This window comes from Gadus morhua, chromosome 23 (genome assembly GCF_902167405.1).
Source record: "Gadus morhua chromosome 23, gadMor3.0, whole genome shotgun sequence".
Taxonomy (NCBI): domain Eukaryota; kingdom Metazoa; phylum Chordata; class Actinopteri; order Gadiformes; family Gadidae; genus Gadus; species Gadus morhua.
In genome coordinates, this window is record NC_044070.1 from 17000326 (window position 1) to 17023603 (window position 23278).

General features: G+C 46.7%; 1 protein-coding gene across 3 annotated transcripts in view; it reads right to left on the reverse strand.

Moving 5' to 3' along the window:
* sema5a (sema domain, seven thrombospondin repeats (type 1 and type 1-like), transmembrane domain (TM) and short cytoplasmic domain, (semaphorin) 5A) overlaps positions 1–23278 on the reverse strand; it is a 125772-nt gene that overhangs the window by 72193 nt on the left and 30301 nt on the right. For all 3 annotated transcript variants that reach the window (XM_030349523.1, XM_030349525.1, XM_030349524.1), the window contains exons 2-4: positions 19704–19926; positions 8455–8554; positions 5159–5204 (exon numbers count right to left, since the gene is read on the reverse strand). In XM_030349523.1, coding sequence (XP_030205383.1) covers positions 5159–5204; positions 8455–8554; positions 19704–19851 — 294 coding nt within the window. In that variant the 5' untranslated portion in view covers positions 19852–19926. The remainder of the gene's footprint in view (positions 1–5158; positions 5205–8454; positions 8555–19703; positions 19927–23278) is intronic.

A 23278-nucleotide genomic window follows, 5' to 3' on the forward strand; every position in this document is an offset into this window, starting at 1 on the left:
ATTATAAAACCCTTTTTAAAAAAGGGACGTCTCGGTTGGCGTGGTCTGCTCCTTCCCCATCCTCCGGCGTGTAATGCGATCAGCGGGGGGGCTCGCCGCGGGCGAAGCTGAGGGACGATGTCCTAGCAGCGGCTCCGCGGCCGTTCATCACGCGGCACGGTAACACAATAGCGGGGGACGGGGCCCACAATGCAGATGCGAGGGGCCGCTCCATTCATCAACATATCCTGCTGAGCAGTGCTTTTTTTCCTCGGGAGCAGGTACAAGGGGGCCGGAACAGTGGGCATAGCTTGGGCGCGGAGGGGGTCTCTCAGGAGGGAGGCAGGGAGGGAGGGAGGGAGACTAGCCAGGAACAATTGGGTTGACAGCGGTTGGCATCGATAGAAGGTAAGGGTAGGAGGAGGGGGGGGGGGGGGGGGGGGGGGGGGGGGGGGGGGGGGGGGGGGGGGGGGGGGGGGTTGTAGCGGCTATAGGGGAGAAGTAGGACACGGTAAAACACACGGGAGGCGGGGGAGATGGCACAGCATGAGCACCCGGTGAGGCGAGGAAGCGGGGAAAGGTAGAGTACTGTCTGACGGCTTTGGTTCAGAGCAAGTTCCCTATAAAAAGCCTTGATTTGAGCTGTACAACTGCTGCAGAGCCAAATCAATGGAGTCTCCTCCCCGGTTTATATATATATATATATATATTTACTTTTTTCTCCAAGTCTACTAACCCTCCAATGCAGATAAAGGACCAAAATTGGTTCAGAGTAAGGGTTCAGTGTTTGTTGTCGACAGGCTCTCGTAGGATAAGTGCAGATGTGGGGGCTCTTGGGTGAGTGGTCCGGGGGCTGATAGGGAGAGTGTTTTCGGCAGTTGAGAAGCACCAGAAGGACCTCCAGCGCCATATATTGACAGTAATAAAGACCGCGCAAAAAAAAGAAAGATGGCTCCTCTTTCAAAGGCTAACTCTTCTGACTTGATCCCTTATTGCCGTTCAGATGGAGACTGATTCTTATCCCTCCCTAGGCTGTGTGGTGTGTTTTTGCTCTGGTTTCCTCCTTTAACTGTTTAGAATTCCTTTAGTGCCTTTAAGTGCACCCACTGCCTTTTCAACACTATCTCAAAGAAGCCTTTGGATATTTCTCTGCTTCTTCCCGGTATACTCTCTCCGTCTACTGGAACTTCCTGAAAACAACAACCCAATAGATGCCCTCGGATGACAAGCAGATAATAAAAGAGAGCGGGGGAAACAAATATAAAGTTCTAAGATGGCGAAAAATCATCTCTCCTTATAGACCACTTCCCCTTCATCTTCTGTTGATCTTGACTTTTCAATTTTCATTGCTTCCAGGGAAAGAGGGTATTTACTTAGGAGATTATGATTGCTGGGCACACACTCCATCGATCTGCCCCTGCCTGAAACTCGATATGTGCACCAGAGCAGTCTCGGATGCCGGTCGGACAGCCAAGGCCTCGCCTTAACCACTCCCCAAACAACCCACTTCAGAACAACAGCATCGCTATGATGACTTCTCTGCTAATTCCCTCTTGAGATCGTTGCAACACTAACGAGTCATGGGCATTGCATCGGATCATTTTCAGTCATTTTGGTGCCGCAAATTACCTTTTGTTGTGTTTTCTGTAGGTGATTGTGTTGGTTTTATACATGTGCGTAACCTAAGGCCACATGGATCATATGGTAATTATCTGAAGGCATCTTGTGCAGTTACAGTCTATTGTACCGTCCAGGGACAAAAAAACTTGAGACTCCCTGCCTGTCAAACCAAACAAACGCCTTTGCTTACTGCTGGCAGCTTTGCAGAGCAAATCTTGGCCATAGGCTGCAATGTGACATGGCTGGGTGTATGTGGAGGATGGGAAACAGCAAAGACCTGCGTGGGTTTATCTCGTTTCCCTTTCATGGAGAAAAAAAACGGAAAAGTCCTCACTTGACTTTCAACATTAAAAACAAGTACTTGCGCACACTTGTGGTCCTTCAGCTCTTGTCCTCTGAGGGTGCAGAGTCAATACATCCAATATCCAGAGTGGTACATCCGTTTGATTAGCCATTAAGGCATGGGACTCCAACAGAGCGCCAACGCCAGAGGGAACATCCATTGGTTAGCTCTTTCATATCCAGCCACAATAAGAACGACACACATAAGGGCCAGCCATGGCAGCCCCGCAGCAAAATCTCCTTGCAATTAATCCCTCGTTCAATGAAGAAGAACGGATGAGGGCGAGGAGAGCGGGAGGCGTGAGGAGAATGGCGGAGAGAGGCGAGGGAGGCTGGAGAAAGAATGCTACTTATTAACCCTTCACTTCAAGCCCCAGGGCTTCGATGGCATCGCTCTTAACTCCCCCAGCCACCCACCTGCTCCACCAGTCAGATGCAAAGCAGGGAGCCCTCTGTCCGAGGGTCCGTTTGAATCGGTACAAGGCCTGAGGCGCCGCGGGGGGCTTTGTTTGAGGAGAGGCCGTGGAGGTGGGGGTCTTGATCGGCCTCTGATGGGGTCTCTCCCCCCCCCCCCCCCCTGACACCCAGGGGTATTCGGCCACGGCCAAGCGCAGGATGAGATAAAGAAGGGGAGGCTGATTCAGAGAGCAGTCGGCCCGGAGGATCTCTGAAAAGGTCCCTTTGTCCCGGTGAGGCAGGAATTACCATCCCTCTCTGAAGGTGTGTGGCGTTGTACGGTGGTGGGGGAGGAGGGGGAGGAGGGGAGTGGGGTACTTTTGCCTTCAGTCTACTCTGCACCCTTCTTCTTCTCCTCCCCCTCAATTCATTTCCCTATCTCATCTAGTTATGCGTATCGCTCCTCGCTCACTGCGAGAGGTCCTCTATCCAAGGACTCATTCTTATTTTGTCTAATCCTCTGTCCTCCCTTAACACACACATGGATTTATAACCACTGTGCTGCCTCCATTCGAGCTTTGATTCCGTCCTGACATATTCTCTCTCTCCCTTCCTGACCCTCTCTTTCTTCGTTCCTCTCTTCATCTCCTCGTCTATCCTCAAGCCACCCGCCCTGTTCCTCTCTTTCTTGCTTTATCCATCTCTCTCTTTCTCCTAGCAATCTCTCGCTGTTCCTCACTTCATCTGTCTCCCCCCTCTCTATCTCTGCCCCGAACCATCTCTCTGTTCCTCTCTTCATCTCTGTCTCCCCCCTCTCTCTCTCTCCTCCCAACCATCTCTCTCTGTTCCTCGCTTCACCTCCCCCTCCCTCTCTCTCCCCCCGATCATCTCTCTCTGTTCCTCGCTTCATCTCTCTCCCCCCTCTCTCTCTCCTCTCAACCATTTCTCTCTGTTCCTTACTTCGTCTGCATCTCTCGTCCTTCCTCTCTCGCTCACTCCCTCTCTCGCTCCCTATCTCCCTCCCTCCCTCTCCTTCCATCCCACCCTCTCTCCCTCCCTCCCTCTCCCTCCCTCCCCCTCCTTCCCGCTCTCCCGTCTCACTGTCTCTCCTTCCCTCCCTCCCTCTGCCTCTCCTTCCCTCCCTCCAACTCCCTCCCTCCCTCTCCTTCCCTCCCTCTCTCCCTACCTCCCTCCCTCCCTCTCTCTCCTTCCCTCCCTCCCTCCCTCCCCTCTCCTCTCCCTCCCTCCCTCTCCCCTCCCTCCCTCCCTCCCTCCCTCTCCCCTCCCTCCCTCCCTCCCTCCCCCTCCCCTCATCAGCCACCCTAGTGTTACCGCGTTGGTTAATGGGCGAGGGCACCCAGCCCCGTCCGGCCATCAGAAGTACCCCGCTGCTGTGGCCCGTGGAACGAGCAATCCAAACACAGCCCTGCATGGAGTCAATGTTTGCACGGCTTCTCAGCAGGGGGTCGGGGGGGGCATGCTTAGTGCCACAAGGGAGCATATGGGGCCGTGCTGTGTTCAGCAGTTAGGGAAAGGGAGAATGAAGGAGAGAGCGATAGGCGCAGAGAGAGAGAGAGAGAGAGAGAGATAGGCGCAGAGAGAGAGAGAGAGAGAGAGAGAGAGAGAGAGAGAGAGAGAGAGAGAGAGAGAGAGAGAGAGAGAGAGAGAGAGAGAGAGAGAGAGAGAGAGAGAGAGAGAGAATAGATTGAGTGCTGAGCAAAGTGATAATATGACGATTTCCGAGAGCATGGGGGAGGAGGGAGAGTGATGGAGGGAAAACAGATGAGGGCAACATTTGCAGACATTGCGTATTATTGCGTGTTCTGTACGAAAATACCTGTCTGAGTCACCCGGGTTGTTTGATCACCTGCTAATGGTTGGCAGAGGAAGCATGATTGCGCCATTTCCATCAGCAGCAGGGGCCGTGTTTTTGCAGTTCAATTTAATAAAGTAACTCTCAGAAAGTCCTCTCTGTGATGCTAAGCTCAACACACCTGCTACACCACCTGCACTGTCAGACGATCTTGCAGAAAGTTGCGGATGATAACATAAACAGCCAAACAATTGGAACAGGAGCACATTGTGACTATAACTATGTATGTATATATATATATATATATATAAATACAGATACAAACACACACATTTTCAAGACAAGTAACCCAGTATGACTGACGGCTGGACTTTTTCAATGCCGTCTACTGTCTTTGACGTAGGGCACACATCAACACAACTCCCGCCGTCGCTTCCCCCGGCGCGGCGATGTTGTGACGCGTGGTGATCTAAAGCCAGTTAGGAGTGCTGCAGCGCTCAGGGAAGGGTGTGCGGCTGGAGGAGCAGCGGCTCTTCCGATTGGCTTGCCGAGTCTCGACGGCGGAGAGCAGCAGAGTTTGTGTCGCTAAAGTGCGTCTGTAATCAGTGTTTACCACAGACAGGGCCCCCCCCCCCCCCCCACCCCTTCAGACCCCCCCCCCCCCACACGCACACACACAGTCACGTGCACAAGCTCACATGCACATAAACACACAAACACGCACACAGACACAGAAACACACAAGCACGTACACCCAGACACAGATACAGACATAGACACACAAACACGCACACACACACACACACACACACGCACGCACACACACGCACACACACACGCGCACACACACAAACAACCCCTACGGGATAACGTTCCATTATGAAACAGGCTGAGTCAAAGACAGAGTCGAGAGGGGGGGGGGGGGGTTGCAGGGGAGTGTTTTTGTTTGGAGAGATGTGGGGAGGCGGTGGGAGGGGGTGGTGGGGGGGTATTGGCTCGGAGGCTTACCTGAATAAGTGTCAGGTCTTCCAGACTGAGTCTGAAGAGATGATTTCTGAAATGACAAGGGAGCCCAACATGAGTCATCGGAGCGGGTAGTGATTAGAAGGAGAGCTCCACGAGGGTAAAATGCTCAAATGCCAAGAGCAACACTCTCGTCTCCCCTTCCTGACAAATGGATTTGTCTGCACTTTCGGGCGAGGTCTCTGCACCACGTCCGTCAGTCCTTGTCCGTGGTCTGGGTACACCTGCAAACTTTACATTGTGCACGATTTATTTTCAAATAAACTCCTCAGAGCTACTTAACAGTGTCGGTGTTTGAAGAGTATACAACGTTGGATAAATATCTAAACGATAATAACACTCACGGGGAAGAATCACACGTTTACCCACTCTTACACATATTTTTTTCTCTGGGAAGCCAGCTGGAAACCAGCTAATAGGGATCCGATACCAACACCTATTGGGTACAATGATTAACAAATAAATACCTATAGCACCTTTAAACAACGCCACCGGTAAGGTAGTGTGAGTGGAAATCATTCAGAGGCGTGTATGCCAGAAGCTAAATCTATGCAACCTTAACTGCTGAGAGGGGAATAAGGTGGAAATGCAGATACATTCGGAGCTGTTTCTCCCGGAGTCTAAAGTCGTTGAGGAAATTAAACTGTTGCTTGCAGCCGCTTAATATTTCCCGCATTTGGAGAGAGAGAGAGAGAGAGAGAGGAAAAAGAGAAACAGACAGACAGAGGGAGAGAGAGCAGGAGAGAAAGACAGAGAGAGGGGAGAGAAACAGAGAGAAGGAGAACGAGAGTAAGAGAGAGAACGAGAGAACGAGAGAATGAGAGAGAGAGAGAGAGAGAGAGAGAGAGAGAGAGAGAGAGAGAGAGAGAGAGAGAGAGAGAGAGAGAGAGAGAGAGAGAGGACAGCGTGGAGTGAGAGCGCAGGAGGCAAAGGCACACAGTGAGGCAGAGAAAGGCGAAAACGATGGACGTTATATAGTATGTGTGATCCAAGGCTCAGCAGGGAAACATCACTGTAACGTTTGCCATGCTGTCATTGCCCTGAGGCCGGTCTCTCTAAACGTAAGCACTGCTCTTACAGAACTTTTACTTTGCGAAGAAGAAAATTAAGTAAACAACAAGCCAACAATTATGTAAATGATACTCAAACCAATTATTACAGTTTAATTAAACAAGATTTGATATTTGTATTTGTGTACGGACATATAGCACTTCTTCTTGGTCCATGGTAACATTCATACATTTAAAGAAGAGGGTTTCAGAATAAATTATATCATGTCACATAAAGGTCTTTCAAATTAACCACGCACACACACACACACACACACACACACACACACACACACACACACACACACACACACACACACACACACACACACACACACACACACAGAGACAGAGACACACACACACACAAACGTCATAACTAGGAGTTGAGTCACCAACAGCTAGACGGACACAGTCGGCTATCAATCTAGTGGAGCGCGGCTCTGAGCTGTGCCTCTCCCCCCCCCCACACAGTATTGATATTTGCATTGATTCCCCCTCGCCTCCATTATCACTCATACCTCCCCTGCTCCGCCGCCACAGCCATCCATCCACACACGCCTTTTATACCCAGACACTTAACACATGTCATGTTTCAACCCAGAATTTAATTAGACCTTGCTTTTCATCTCCTTTGTTGGTGTGCTGGGGAGCAGATGGATGGGCCAGATATTCGCCTTGACAACAAGACTTTGATGGCCAAATTACTTTTAGGGAACTCGGTGCTTTTTGCACATGAAAGGCGGTGAACTTGCTTCTACTTATGCTGTAATGATCCATTTTTGTTATCACTCATTAAAATAATATTGTAATAATAATAATATACACATGTTGCACTGCATGCATTAGTATATATATAGTATATTCACATTGACCTGACTCATAGTTAATTACAGAAACAGATTAGAATACAGAGTAGTTGTAAGAGGTTGAGCTGCGCATATTTTGGTCTCTTTTTTCCTTTTGTCCATTAGTAAGTCCCTGGGCTCACATTATATTTGCTTGTGTTGCTTCCCCATCCTCCCCTGCGTTATCTGCTGTTCACTTTGTGCCAAGCGTTGCCTTGTATTGACTCTAAAGCCATTAGAAGGAGTGCAAGTCGCACTACATCTGCTTCTGGCCTGTGAATTACACAGTGCGATACTATAAGCCGCCTATACTAAGCCATATGAACTGCCGAATGTTGTGCAAATAATTCTGCCCAGAAATACAGCCAATGTGCATGCGGGCGCACAGACGGCGCGCAAGCACGTATGCACACACACACACACACACGGACACGCACTCACACATATGACGTACACAGACACACACACACAAACACACACACACACACACTTACGGACACATGCGCATGCACCCACACACACACACACACACACACACACACACACACACACGGACACATGCGCATGCACCCACACACACACAATTCTACAACATTTGTGGGTGCATACTGCATATATGCAAAGCTTGTCTGTCACACACACAATTTCTTTAAAATCCACTTTCAATAACGGGCACACAGACAGCCAAGCATAAAGACAGGAGACGCGCAAACAAACTGTGAAGCTATTTTCTCTGAGGCATACGGGGACATTTACAGGGAAGGGGATCATCACTCATGGGTTACGATGACACGCGCCAAAGCAAGGGAGAGAGGACAAGGGGAAAGGAACGAAAGACGGGAAATAAAGAAGGATCGTAAACAGAAGGACGAGACACAAAATGGTTTCAGTGCAGGGGGAAAAATAACGAAAGTCACGCAAAGGTAAATAAGAAAGAGAGGAAGGAGGGACGGAAGGAAAGACGAATGATGGTAGGAAGGAAGGATAGATGATGAGAGGATGGATGATGGAAGGACAAAAAGAGGTAGGAACGTCGGATGAAGGAATTAAGGAAGGATGGATGATTGAAGGACGGAAAGAAGGAAGGATGAAGTAATGAAGGAATGAAGGAAAGATGGATTGAAGGAAGGAAGGATGGAAGAAAGGAATGAAGAAATCAAGGAAAAAAGGATGAAAGGATGAAGGGGAAGGATTGATAATGGAAGGAAGAAAATAAGGAAGAAAAGAATTAGCATGCAGACAACATTGAGAACAAAGGAAAGAAAGATGGACATAGAGAAAGAAAGAAGGTGGACAGAAGAGAAGTAAAGTCAACACAAGACACTGAGAGTTTGAAGAGGAAACACGAGGACCAGGACAAACAGAGACGACGGAGATTGGTTACCTGGCGCCCACAATCAGTTCGTTCTGGCCGGGGTCGAAGGTCAGCTGTGAGAAATCCACCGTGCCCTCTGCCTTAAACCTGAAGATCCATGGCTCCATTTCTGTCAAGATGATCACAGGACAGAGACAGTGAGCCGACGGCGGGCCAGGCGATGACGAGCACGTCAATGCCAGTCGCGCTGATGAATGGTTTCAGTTGATATTTATTTACCCCGGTGACGTCATACAGAGTCTGTTTACCGTCAGTGGTAACGAGACCTCTCTCGTGTTGATATTCCATCGTGGTCAATTTCATTGATTTGTTTTTCAACTCTAAGGGAACCGTGAATAGAGTTTATCTTCATAAGAACGGAAAGTTACCTTCTAACCCATTTAATGATTAGATATTATGTATAATACATCATATAGAATATTATATTGAATAACAGCAAGACAAAAGTAATCAAAAATTGTGATATAGTACCCTGAAGATTTCGCAGTTTGCCCTATCATTTCCATAAGTTTGGGATAGTCTAGGCTTCAGGCTTTAATATCTAACTTACATTTTTTAAAGTCTGAAAGCAACAATTTATTTTAATGAATGTTCTTCTCCTTTGGATTGGCCGGCCCAAAGCGAACATCCGTGGCATACTGGTTAAGGGCTTGGACCGCTAACCGGAGGGTGGCCGGTTCAAATCCCGACCGGTAGGCAAAATATGTGGACAGGGGGAGTAGTTGTGCAGCACTCTTCTACGTCCTCATCCACGGATGAGGTGCCCTTAAGCAAGGCATCTGAAACCCCCACCTGCTCCCCGGGCGCTGCACTGCGGCTGCCCACTGCTCCGGGAGTGCCAGTGTACACCCATGTGTGTGCCCCCATGTGGACCTCTGACAAGGTCACTCCTCTGTGTGTGTAAGTGTTCACTGGCTCCCAGATGGGTCAAAAGCAGAGAAAGATTGATTTCCGCAAAGGGACGAATAAAGGATGAAGGATAACTCAACAGGCTTAAAACAGGCTGAAATGCTCAATCCATTAATTTGCTATCACCTTTGTCAAAAAATGAACCAATGTTTAATTGTTGATTTCTCACATCAACGCAACACATCTGCTGTGTTGGCTTGGAAACCGTTGTTTCCATTGAGGCAAGGTCGACCTGATCCTCCCAAATGCAGGTGCAGACAGACTGTAATTTTTTTTTAATAAAACCGACCTCAGCCATTTACAGGACCAGATGACACAGGACCTTTCACATAACCTTAAAGAGCATCGACTTTTTTTTATATACTTCTGTGCTGAATAAAAAAAAAGTAGAAGGATAAAGCGATCCAACATTCTAACGCCGTACAAACAGTGTTCAAACATGCTTAACCGTGCAACAATGTGTCTTGTAGCTTAGCAAAAGCAGAAACTTAACTGAAAGCCACAACCACAACCACTAAGATTTCCAAACAGAAAGCTTGCTTGGAAGGCTTCCAGTCCATTATCCTTAATTGCTAATGTATCTTAGCAAATGTTTAGTGTACTGCAAAGGACATCACACACACACACACACACACACACACACACACACACACACACACACTCACACACGTAAACCCACATGTACACAGGTTCACATGCAAACACACACACACACACACATGTACACAGGTTCACACACACACACACACACACACACACACACACACACACACACACACACACACACACACACACACACACACACACACACACACACACACACACACACACACACACACACACACGAGAGAAAGATCAAGCGCAGGAGCGGACGAAAGGGAGGGAATTGCCAGACAGCTATTGACTTCTCATCCCGGGCACGCCTGTCGTCATGGCGCCCGGGCCATTAACCCCTGACCAATCGAATCATGGGCTCTCGGGCGCTTGCCGACTCGCGATGTGGCCGGCCCCGTCTGCAGTCTGGTTACCCGATAGCGTTTAGTCAAAAAGTGGTGGAGCAGACATGACAGGGAGACCTAATGTTCTGCATCCCACCCAGCATACTTAGAGTTGGACCAAGTCAAAACATGCACTTGTTGTCGAGTGGTCGGCCATTCCGCCCTCACAAACATCCTCGTTCATCCGCTGCCCGGCTCAACTTCCTGACCATTGACTCCCTGATCCACCTCAGGAGGTTGGAGGTGCAATTTACAATCGATACCGTTTACAAATCGATGCTAATAGAACGTTTCCGGGACGATGGTAATAATGACAACAATATATTTATTTTAAAGTGCCCTTCAACCCAGCAAGAGAGATGAATATATCTATATATGTATATATATATATATAATATACACACTTCTCTCTTGCAGGATTGAAGAGCACTTTAAAAATACACACGCTTACAATATGTCGTGGCAATAATGCCTTCATCAGTGGTGTGGTGGATACAAATTGAGTGCTGATGTTTTATGCAGTTTCGAAGTGCACCATTTTGAGTTCGGTTTTGAGTTGGGGTTGAGAATGATAATGTATAGACCCAATTTTACTAAACTGCTGGTAATATATCTTCAAACGGGCAGAGGTGCTTTGTAGCAGGACTAGAGATGGAAAAAGCACTTCTTCCGCTGCTGTCACACCTGACACACTGCATGCTTATCCGCAGGCCGGTTCTGCTTTTGGAAGCAGCATCAAAAGCCGATTTATTGGATTGACTGCGAAGCGTCAGACATTTGACTGATTTCCAGACGAGAGCCCCAGACAAACTGCTGAGCGACAGGGGGTTAACTCCAAAAAACATCTACCAGCGTGGGCTTGTGCGGCGCGAACAAACTCTACCACAGCGCGGCCTAGCTTGAACGGGGGTGCGGTGCCGACACTTGCATCTGCCTCCCATGCGCCACTCCACTGGAGCTCCTGAGAACGACGGGAAAAAAGGGTGTACCGAAAAACCCCAAAGAAACAATGACAACAATAGCATCCATGCTTCTAGACTCCACGGAAAACGCATTTCCATTTTCCTCCGTTGAAGTGAATGTCTGGGAGGTCACGACTGACTTGTTCAAGGAGATTTATGTTTTTTTTGCTTCCCCTTCGTGTTTGCTTCCCAGTCTGCACGGAGACAGGCAGACATTTCGGATGGCACTCTGCTTCCAAGGCACTAAGCCTGATTTTCCATGCTTTGGTGAGGATTCGCTGCATACAAATGTGCCATCACTCTCTACCACCACCACCACCGCCACCAGCACCCACCTTCAACTACCCCAAGAAGAACAACAGCACCACCTAGCACCAATGATTACTGCAAACCCCCCCCCCATCCCCCAACCTGCTCCTCTGATAACATAATCGCATCATAGCCGTGAGAGCAAAGCTACTGGCTCAATCATGGTATTGGCTGATGATTAGACAGAGGTGTTATTGCACAATACACACACAAACACACACATGAGCACACACAGACACACGCACACACACGCACAGCCCACATGCAACCAAACATGGAGACACACACACACACACACACACACACACACACACACACACACACACACACACACACACACACACACACACACACACACACACACACACACACACACACACACACACACACACACACACTTACAAGCAAGTGGATGCAAACATAAACACAGGTTCCTACAGGTTTCTTCAAGTCAAATTCAAGTCTTTTTAAGACCTTTTTAAGACCACTTATATAAAAACGTAATACCTATTTCACGGCCTATTTCACAGACCTACCGACAAAGTTTAATGATGTAACATTGCATAAAATGGGTCGCTAGATAACGTAAACAAACGTTAAAAAATAAAAAGAAAGTCAAACTTTCTTGTCTTCTGCTAAGATTTTCTTTCGATTTTTCGCGCTTCTGCTTGGCTTGTTGTTTGCGGTCTGTGTGTGCGTGTTGTAGCAACTAGTGCTGTAGCAAAGTGACATGTGGGACCCAGGGACATATATGGGACCCGGGGAAGCGTTGCATTCTCAATTATTGGTTCCGGTGTTTTGACTCTAGAGGCCACGTTTATAAGTAGCAGGGTATTTATAGAAACTAATATTTCCCCCCCTTGTCGTTTACATCAAAATGCATAAATACGCCGTCGAGCACCATTATAACTATGCCAAACCTATGGGCGGCAGTGTAGGGAGAAGGATAAAGCCATGCAAGCCAATCAGAATCCTCATAAATCAACAACAACGAATAACACAAGCGTCTTCCTGTAACAAACAAACTGTAAACATAGGGCGCTCATATCATAGATATATATTAACTAGATTCCCTACGACGGCGTCTAGAACGTCACCATAGGCTGCCATCTTACCACAGTAGCGCTTTCTGGTGGAATCTGTTGTAGCGGATGTAAATCATTGATCTGCACAAACGCTAATACTGTTATCTCGCTGAAATCTTGACGGATTTACAAACGGTTTGGTTTCTTACAAACGTTATTAACGTGTTTATAAATCTGGATCCTTGAACATGTTTAAATTGCAGCTTTTCTCTACGAAAAACGACTTAATCGTGCAACTTAGTTGTGTATCACGGGTAGGCTACTATAGCTAGCTAGCTACCCAGTAATTTCACATCGAATTGCCCAAAGAAGGGACGGTTTTGCTGCCTCTGACAGGACACTGCTCTGCAGTGACCACTTCAGGAGTGAGGACTTTGACAGGATGTGGGGGCATTTACACTTTTTACAGCATCATGCCTTCAGTGTGCATATTTTATGTAGTTCTCTGCAAACCTATGGTAGCATCATGCCTTCAGTGTGCATATTGTAAATAGTTCTCTGCAAACCTATGGTGGCATCATGCCTTCAGTGTGCATATTGTATATAGTTCTCTGCAAACCTATGTTGGCATCATGCCTTCAGTGTGTCTTGAACAGCCACAAGGGTTGCACATATTATATTCATATTTTATCGTATTTGTCTAGATGCATACTTGACTGTAGATAGATTTGAGTGAAGTTACCAACACAATAGATTGCTGAGTTTTAGTAGCCGATACATTGATTTGACATAAATAACATGAATACATGAATACTAGTGCATGTGTATATTTATTGCACCTATCTGTTCTGTTTAATGTTCATTTCATATGAAAACACATGGTTATAATTAAATAAATACATCTCTGTACAGGGTTGGGATTTCAACATGCAGCCTTTCTGGACGTATATTTGTAAAGGGAAATCTTGTACCTATTTTAGAACATTATTCTTTTTTCTTAGAACGTAACAATTATTCATAAGTATGTACTGTCATACCTACATCTCTGACGTTTATAACAAACCAAACCGTTTGAAAATCGGTTGAAAATTGAGCAAGTTATGGTTATTTAAAAAGTTCATGTACCTCTACCAACACAATGTTATTGGGTGAGCAGCTTACTGTGGTAAGATGGCCGCCAGTGGTGATGTTCGACTCCATTAGCAAGCACCGCGGACGAGGCATCTCGTTAATATATATATCTATGGCTCATATGACGTTAAGCATTTCCTAGCGCATAATGTGACGCTTCAGAACCTAAAACCCTGTTTCTCCCCGTTTTCATGTGAATGAGAGGCCAAACCGCGTGGCAATATCTGCGGTTTCCCTTCGTATAAACGGGGCCTCTGTGTTGGGAGCGCTGGAAATAAAGTGGATCGCCCCATTCAGTGAATGGAGTTAACCGATTCTTCTTTTATATATAACCCAAGTATAGGCAACAATAATTTGTACATTAGATTATTATTCATAGATTAGAAAACAAAAGGATATCGTTAATACTTGGGAATAACATGGGAATTAATGAAACGCGCATGCGCATCTAAAAGACAGCGTTTACAGGAAGTGCGTCATTATTGTGCATCTAGGACCCGACCCCGAGTCGATCTGGCAGCCGAGTAAATCCGACACCCACGCCGCGCAACTCATTTAGGCTACGTTATTTAATCAGAATAATAGTGGTTGACGAAATGAAACTTTTGAGGAGAATGCGATACGGAGAAGTTATACTGCAGATTTTTAAAGACACAGATATCAAAATTCAAGACTTTTTCAAGTCTTTTTAAGGTATTATTTCCAAATTCATAAATTCAATGCTTTTAAGACCCCGCGGGAACCCACGCACAACCATAAATACTCTCTGATACTGTACATTAACACAAAATGTACATTTTTGTATGCAAACATACACCTTCACAAAAACACATGGATGCATGCAAAACACTTGAACAAACGCATAGATATATAGGAAAACGCACACATGCTGTACAAGTTTGCATGCATACAAACATACACCTGCATTCAAACACAGACAAACTCTTCCATAATCACTCACTTTGACACAGACACAAAAAGCAATTACTAACATGAAAACACAAATGCATATATACACCCAAGAGACAAATGAACAACACACACAAACACACACACACACACACACACACACACACAACCCTTTACCCTCATCCTAGCCCAATCATATTCCCTTAACACATCCTCTGCTCTCTGCTTCCCAAAATAAATGGCTGTCTTCCTCCAGCTCTGTCAATCTCAAACCCGGAACGTTATTACCCATTCCGAAATGGAACAGTTGACGGAGAAAAGAGGGAACGACAGGAGGACGACGTATCCAGATTTACCCCCAGCATCAGGAGCGATGTTTGATTGCCAACGCCGCCTGAGCTGCCGAGTGAATTCACCCTCACGCCGGCCGGCAGCGGCACAACAATGGCCACATGTGGAATCAATCGAGGGGTGGAAGGGGGTCAGGGAACTAGAGAAAGCTCATTCAGTCTCAAGCGCTGTCCAACCGTAATCGGCAAAGGGGGGGAGGGGAACGTCGGCGGGCGTTTGCGTCAGTAGATTTGAGGAAGTGATTTGGCCCGGTGGTTGAGAAACCAAACAACACCTCGGATTGAGAGCGAGCCGTAAAAGAAAGGCCGGGGTAAGCGAGGCAGTTAAGACCTACCTTCACATAAAAGGCTTTGGCCGCTGATGTTGCTGCAAGCTTACGTTTTCAAAGCTAAGAGGAGCGAGACTTCTTTTACAGGGGCTTTTGCTTTGGTCGTTAGCCGCCCCTCCGGGGAATCACAAATAATAGCGTTTATGGTGTAACCCTATTTATATCTATGTGTCTTTTTGAGAGTGCTTTTATTTTTTTACAGAATCAACGCGGCGTTAAGGCCTTTCCTCTGCGCTAGGTTGTGGGGGGAAATCTGAGCCACATAAACTTCAGACGTTTCAAGAAAGGCTGGTGCTGGATGTTAAGATGCAGCATGTTCGTTGCATTGCTGTCTAATATCCGCAAAGCATGCCAATGTTGAGTATTCTGTGATCTATTGGATTCTGTGGGCATCGCCACAGGGACAAACTTTAAGTTAGCTTCTAAGGACCAAGTTAATGGTTTCACAGAGCTGATGTAATCAGTTGAGTTTTTAAAATGTGATATGTTCATGTGCGTGTGTTTTTTTTATACTACACTCTCTAATGATCTGTTCGCTGTGGCGGATAGGACAGAAGCTGTATCACTGAGTTGCAAAATTGTTTACACCTTGGTGTACAATTGTGCACACTTCGGCAGCGAAAATGTATCATCAGGTTATTTCTTTATCTCGAGGGAATTGTGAAGACTTTGAAGCAACTGATAATCAGGCCAAGGGTTGTCATTTTCCATAGGTAGTGAATAATAAAAACATATTGTCTCGTTGAGATGCAATGTTTGATAATGGAATTGAGGGAATTTTATATAAAATTACGGGCATTTACACATTCTCTGTTGCGGTATATTCCCCTTTCTTGAAGACACAGAAGGAAATATGAATGTATTTTTCAATACATATATTTGTTTCCCATCCACAGAAACCTCCCAGAACACAGAAGGAAAACAGTCATCAGGGCATAACCATGGTCACAAGTCCTTCAAACCACCATTAACAATGCAGGTCAAACCCGGGAAAGTCACTCCCTTCCCAAGTCAACCCACAGGAGAAAGCACAGCCACTCTTAGGCTGGCTTCCAGTAATCACCAGGCCAGTTTTAAGCCCTAAGCCTGTCCCCAAAAGACACATGTCTTGATGGGGACTTATGGGGGCATTGTAAGTGTCTTAGCAATGTACATCATCACACACACACGCACGCACGCGCACACGCACACACAAACGCGCACACACACACACACACACACACACACACACACACACACACACACACACACACACACACACACACACACACACACACACACAAACTCCGCCTGCAGCTCCGATTTTTTCCCTCTCCAAAAGCTGATCACAATAACAGCCCTGATCCCTCTGTGCTCCGTCCCATGTTTTCCTAACCTCTGTCCGACCTTAACCGCCACAGCTGTCCACCAGAGACTTCCAACTCCCGCTGCACACTCTCCAACCTCTGGCCGGACCGAACTTCAAAGCCCCATGAAAGGACCTTGGGCTTGACCCAAAAGGCCCCGCTTTACTGAGAACCAAAGAAAAACGTGGACGCTGTGTTCGCACGGACATAATGGCCGCTTTGAGACCAAAGAAAACCGCAGCATCCGGGAATTGTGTGCAAGGGGACCCAGACGAAATGGGCAAACCTTTGCCTGCGGCCCGCCCATTGCACCACCGCCTTATATTGGTCAACAATACAACATAAAAGTGGACATCTTGGTATCTGTAAAATACGGACTGCAACATCCCGTTCATTTCAAGATGAACCAGTTGTTCGAAGCAAGAGCCTCGGAGACTGCAAGGGATTAAGCACATTCGTATGACAGCTCAAGCAGGCACCACAAGTAGCGTTGCCGCTGGCGTCGTTAAACCCCGCCGGCCCACACGTTGGCGGGCCGACATACCCTGCGGAAGTAGCCGCGTTCCACAGCAGTTCTGACAACTCTCTTGAGGTCGACTCGCCGACTTCTAGTCAGGCATAAGTACAGGCGTCCCCGGTGTCCAAGGTGCAACCTGACAGCAGGAGTTAACAGCTGGGCTCGGCTCGCCCGTGATGAACGCAGATGAGCAAGCTCGGGGTATATTTAACAGGCTTGCATTCTTCCTTCACATCCTTGAAGAAAGAAGGATCCACAACAACGGCCAGAGCGCATCCTCCTCAACCGGGGATTAATCTGTCGCGCACGCAGCACGGCTGACTCACAAAGAGAACCGTAATAGCTTTTTAATAAAACTGGGCCCCTCTCAAGCCCTGCGCGGGCGCACCCGCTCTCTGTTTGAGCCCTGGTTCGTATAAAACGGATATAAATAAATTAAAACGTAGATGTTGACAGAGTTGTACAGTTTGATGCTCATTGAAGATAATTGAGGACTGTAATATGACAGTGGGTGCAGTGTTGTTGCGCGTGGCAGCAGCCCTGGGCTACCCTGTCCTCAAACGGCTGGGAGAGAATGCTATCAGTGCCACGGCGTTCTTTACGGGGCTTAAGGATGCCTCTAAAGAGAAAGAGGAGCTTCATTAAATAGCCGCGGGAGCCGTTTTGGAAAACAGCGTAAAAAAACGATGTCCTTTGAATATTCGCCGATAAATAAAATAAGGCGTGTCGGAATAAAAGTAAGGGATGGTTTAGCCCCGTAACTTTATCATCCAATTCATATCAGTGTATAGCGTATATTGATATTGCTGCCTTCAGAATCCCTACGCCCCGACTCGATTCATAGAGGGTGGCTTTGCCCGCCGGCCTGACTTTATAAGGCAGAACCGTGTCCATAAAATGGATTTACCACCGATGTTTCCTCCATAACACTTCCTCATCACAGTGAGCAACAAGAGCGGCCGGCCAAGGCCACATCGCGGCCGATCCACCACGATGACAGGCCCCGGTTTAGCGAGATGAAGGGAAGAATTAAACAAAGGGTCTACTTCAGGGTCACTACGATAACTCCTACACCTGAAGGTATCTATGGAAACACCTTGCTACGGTTTGACCCCCTCCCCCCCCCCCCTCAGCCCCTCACCCGCCATGGAGAGAGCATGTCGAGTTAACTATGGGCAGTTAGAGAGGCGCTCAACCTCGGATCAATAGGCTGCATGAGAGAGAGAGAGAGAGAGAGAGAGAGAGAGAGAGAGAGAGAGAGAGAGAGAGAGAGAGAGAGAGAGAGAGAGAGAGAGAGAGAGAGCGTTTGCGAAGGAGAGAGAAAGACAAAGTTATGGAAAGCGAGAGTGTGTGTGTGTGTGTGTGCATGTTTGTGTGTGCGTGAGTGAGTGAGCAATAGAATCAAAAAGAATAGAGCGAGCTTGAGCAAAAGGGAGGAAGCTTGCCATCAGACTCCTACTCCATAGGTGTCGCGGGTGGATGTGCGTTTTTGTCTCCCATGACCTTGGTATAGCTCCAGTGAATTACCCGTGGAGACAGAGTTTCTAAGGGGTGATCTGCCCGGGGCTCTGCTGAGATGGAAGCAGCTCGCTGGGGCTTTGTGGGAGCAGCCACGTGTCATTACAGTGGAGTTCTTCTGTACGAGCAGCAGTGTACAACACAAAGGGAAGCTGTAACAGGGGGGCTTGTAAGATATGCATAAAATAAAATATGCCCCTTTATGCCCATTGTTGGTGTGTGTGTGTGTGTGTATGTGGTGTGTTGGTGTGTTTGTGAGTTTTGTCTCTGTGGGTGTGTGGTCTTGTGTGTGTGTGTGTGTGTGTGTATGTGTGAGTATTGTCTGTGAGGGTGCGTGCATGCGTGCCTGTGTGTGTTTGTCTGTGCATTTGTGTGTGTGTGAGTTATTGTGTGCATTTGGGTTTGTGTGTTTGTGTGTGTGTTAGTATTGTCTGTAGGTGTGTGAATTTGTGGGTGTAGGTGTTTGTTGTGGGCGTCCGCATGTACAAGAAGGCAGATTAACATAGATAAAAGACAGTTTTCAAGTGAGACCTTGTAAAGTATAAAAAAAGACAACGAAAACAGCAAACCCCCAAAACATTAGCATAAAATAAATCAACATTCAGATTTTGATCTGTCATTGTTTTCATATTTCACCTTGAGTAAGAGTCGGTACCACGCAAAGTAAGCTCTGCTAGTATTTAGTGTGTGCTCATTCGAAGATGTTTGTGCGTGTGTTCATGTGAAGATGTATGTGTGTGTGTTCATATGAAGGTGTGTGTGTGTGTGTGTGTGTGTGTGTGTGTGTATTTGTCTTTGTCTGAGTGTGTGTGTATGTGTTCATGTGAAGATCTGTGCGTGTTTGTGTTTTTGTGTGTGTGTGTGTATGTGTGTGTGTGTTCATGTGAATGTGTATGTGTGTGTGTTCATGTGATGATGATGATGTGCGTGCGTGCGTGTGTAGTGTGTCACCCACCTGAGTGTGGCACCAGAGGGTGCTCGGTTTTATAACAGGGAGACTCGGGCAGCAGAACCGGCCCTCTCCGACCCGCCACGCCTCCTGGTCGCAGGACCAGCATGCACTGCAGGAGCAGCAGTGCATGCTGGGTAAGGGGGTGTCCCATGAAGGGGGGAGGGCTGGGCCTGACTCACTTCTCCTCTGGCCTCAGGGGGCTAAGAGCATCACAGAGACAACACACCTAGAGAGAGAGAGAGAGAGAGAGAGAGAGAGGGAGAGAGAGGGAGAGAACGAACAATTTTAGGAAACAAACATCCAATTTCACACTTGATTTGACCCAAGCAGTGTTATACATTAATACAGTAAGTAAAGCATCCCTGTGTAGACACAAGCACCAAAGCAGCAAATTAATGAATGAATCTCTTAAAAACGCTGGGTTGAACGGAGAAAGAGAGAGAGAAAGGTGCGACAGTGGGAGAGGTGGGGTTTGTCAGAGGAGAGGGAACGAGATAGCCATGGGAGCTACATTGACATACAGCTGCTGCTGGGACTCCCACAAGTTCAACACTGACCCCCCAACCCTGTCTTTCACCTTTGACCCCTGGCTCATAATTCACACACAGTGCTGTATTCCCCTATTTACCTTGAACGTGTGTGTGTGTGTGTGTGTGTGTGTGTGTGTGTGTGTGTGTGCGCACGTGCGTTCGTGTCTACGTGTGGGTGTGTGTGTGTGTGTGACCGAAAAATTTCTCACCCTACAAGAGAGACACAATCCTGATGGACCAATTCCGCTGTGTAGTGTGGCTGTTGTAAAAGCAGAGACTCAGAGGATTCACTTTCGAGACTGAAGCCTAAAGATCGCTGGACCTTTCCCTGAAACCTCCCTTTTAGCGGATCTGATGTTTCCCAGCACTGTCATTTGTAATAACAAGAAATTACTTACTCAAACCAATAACTTAACTTTCATTCATTTAGGGACAGATTCACTTGTGCAATTCCTTATCTCCACTATGTCCCGGATCCTCTCGAGGAAAGACGAAAAAAAGCTCAATCGAGACTTTTTAAACATGTGCGACTTTATAAAAGCCTCTGTGGTGGCTAATGTTATTGCACATTGCTTTTCACCATGATTGACCGACCTGCAAAATAAAGATAGGCCGAAAAATAGATACCAATATATATATAGGGCCAAGTAAAAGGAAAAAAGGCTTTATTTTGATTGATGGATGTCTGTAGTTTCTGACACATACACATAATTTTACCCATGTTGAAAAACGAATTCTAATATGTTGTAAGGTTGGAACTACATAATTGACTTTTTAAGGTTGAATGCTTTATTTATTGTTACTGTATATTCCAGTAACAATAACCGGTTTTCACATTTAAACGCAAAGTTTATTCTCTATGGACATGAATACGTTTCAAGCTCCCCGGATTCTTTGACAGCCGTTCATATTCAATAGAGCGAACGCACTGGCCGCCATATGGAGCTGCACGCATTTCACAGCAATACAGTAATGAAAAACACCTGCAATCCAGAAGGAAGGCAGGCGGCCTCCAATGCCATTCTCTCTCTCTCTCTCTCTCTCTCTCTCTCTCTCTGTCTCTCTCTCTCTCTCTCTCTCTCTCTCTGTCTCTCTGTCTCTCTCTCTCTCTCTCTCTCTCTCTCTCTCTCTCTCTCTCTCTCTCTCTCTCTCTCTCTCTCTCTCTCTCTCTCTCTCCTCCCCCCTTCCCTGCCTCGCCTCCCTTCCTTCTCTCTCTCTCAATCGTTATTCTTTGCTTATGCCTCCATTATTCATGTTATATAAGACTCACTCGGCTTTTTCTCCACGCTTCCACATTTTTCCACTTTACTCAACCTGTCGGTGCACATGCTGCCAGTTCAATTCACATTTGTTTCCCTTCGAGAAAGGAATTGACGGTGTTAAAAACAGTTATTCGTTCTCGGTTAATTAGCTGGTTATTCGGTGAGTCAGTCAACTGTAACCCTCTCGTCGCAACCTTGGCGCTACGAAAGCCATACGTCTGTGTTCAGTTAGATGAATTACGGTATTTATCAGAATGTGTCTGTGAGAATGTGCCTGTTCAGGTTTTAAACTAGCAGAAGTTTAAAACGAGCCACGATGTAATGTTTACTGTGTGGGTGCAGTGTACGCACAAGGGTGTAGGTTTTAGTATGGACACTAGGGGCATGTCCCTGCCAATGGCAAGGAACCACTGGATTGTTCCTACTAAACAATTGAGCAATTAAGCTGAAAATGATTGTAAACAGTTCTACAATGAACCATCTCTGCCCTCTTGAAGTGACAGGACAGGTCTGCCAAATCTAATAAATGGATTATCATTTGCTTTGCAAAAGCCGATTAACAACTTCCTCTGGCAATCTTCCTGGCTGGTCTAGTTCCCACTGTCCAGTAGCACGCTCTGCACAGAGTCTAGAGTGTGTTTCCTTACCAGTGTGTGATTGGCTGCCCTAGCCATCCCAGAATGCAAAGAAAGTTGAATACGTTGAATTGACAATAGTTTCAGCAAACTCCCTTGCTTTGAATCAATTTGTGTCTGGCCACGGAGCGATCCATAAGCATTCTAGGGAGGGTGGCCGGGGCGCCCAACCCAACCCAACTTTTGAACAATTTACTTGTCCGGCTGTTTTAAAGAACGCTACTGAAGTAGGTTGTCGTCTTTTGGGTTTCGCCTAGACGTCCGTGTCAACTTGTGAATGCTCTGGGAGGAATCGGGCCACATTGAGATTTCGTTTTTTCTATGTTTCCTTGACCTCTACAAATAAAAGACGAAACAACAAGCTCGCCAAGCTAATGTCACTAAATCTAAAGAAATAACCCATGTGTAGACTGCCTCAGCGCTATGTCAGTAGTCTTGTCAGCAGACCAGATGTAGCAGTAGTCAAGTTAGGTTAAGGTTTGCAATTTGTAGGCCAAGCTTACTTGTATTTTAATTAGGGAAAAAGATGAGGGCAAGATCAGCACAACATGGTTTTGAATAATGAATGTCTGATCAAATGCAATGGTGTCGTTAGCGGTCTTATGCATCTGCTCTCAACATGACCACTGCTTCGGGTGACGCTGAGACTAGGACAGGGTCCGCAATGCCACTGCACAATACAGTTACCGTCAACCAGGTATTACATGCAAATGAGTTGTTTCCCTTGTAGGCATGCAGCAATAAAATGACCAGGTGCAAGCAACGCTTGAATTCAAACATTTAAATATATGTATTTATGTACGGTGTGCAGCGGGTGTGATCTGTCCCGGGTCATTTTTCGGTCCCAGTCTGACCCTGTTACTATTGTATACAGAATTAAAGACAAGTTTCATACTGTACTTGAACTAATATTAGATGATTCTGCATTTCACTACCATGCCAATTGTTTCTCAGACTGAAGCTGCAACGCAGAAAAATACATGCCATAAAAAGATATGCTGTTTGTGGAATAACTGTAAAAGTAATTGGTATGAAGACAAACCTGAAGGTTATGGTTGTTGTTAAATAAAGATGTTCAGATCATCTGATTCTCTGGTCGCTTACCCCAGAAACGGTATTTGCACTCCCACCTAACCTCAAACCGAAGCTAC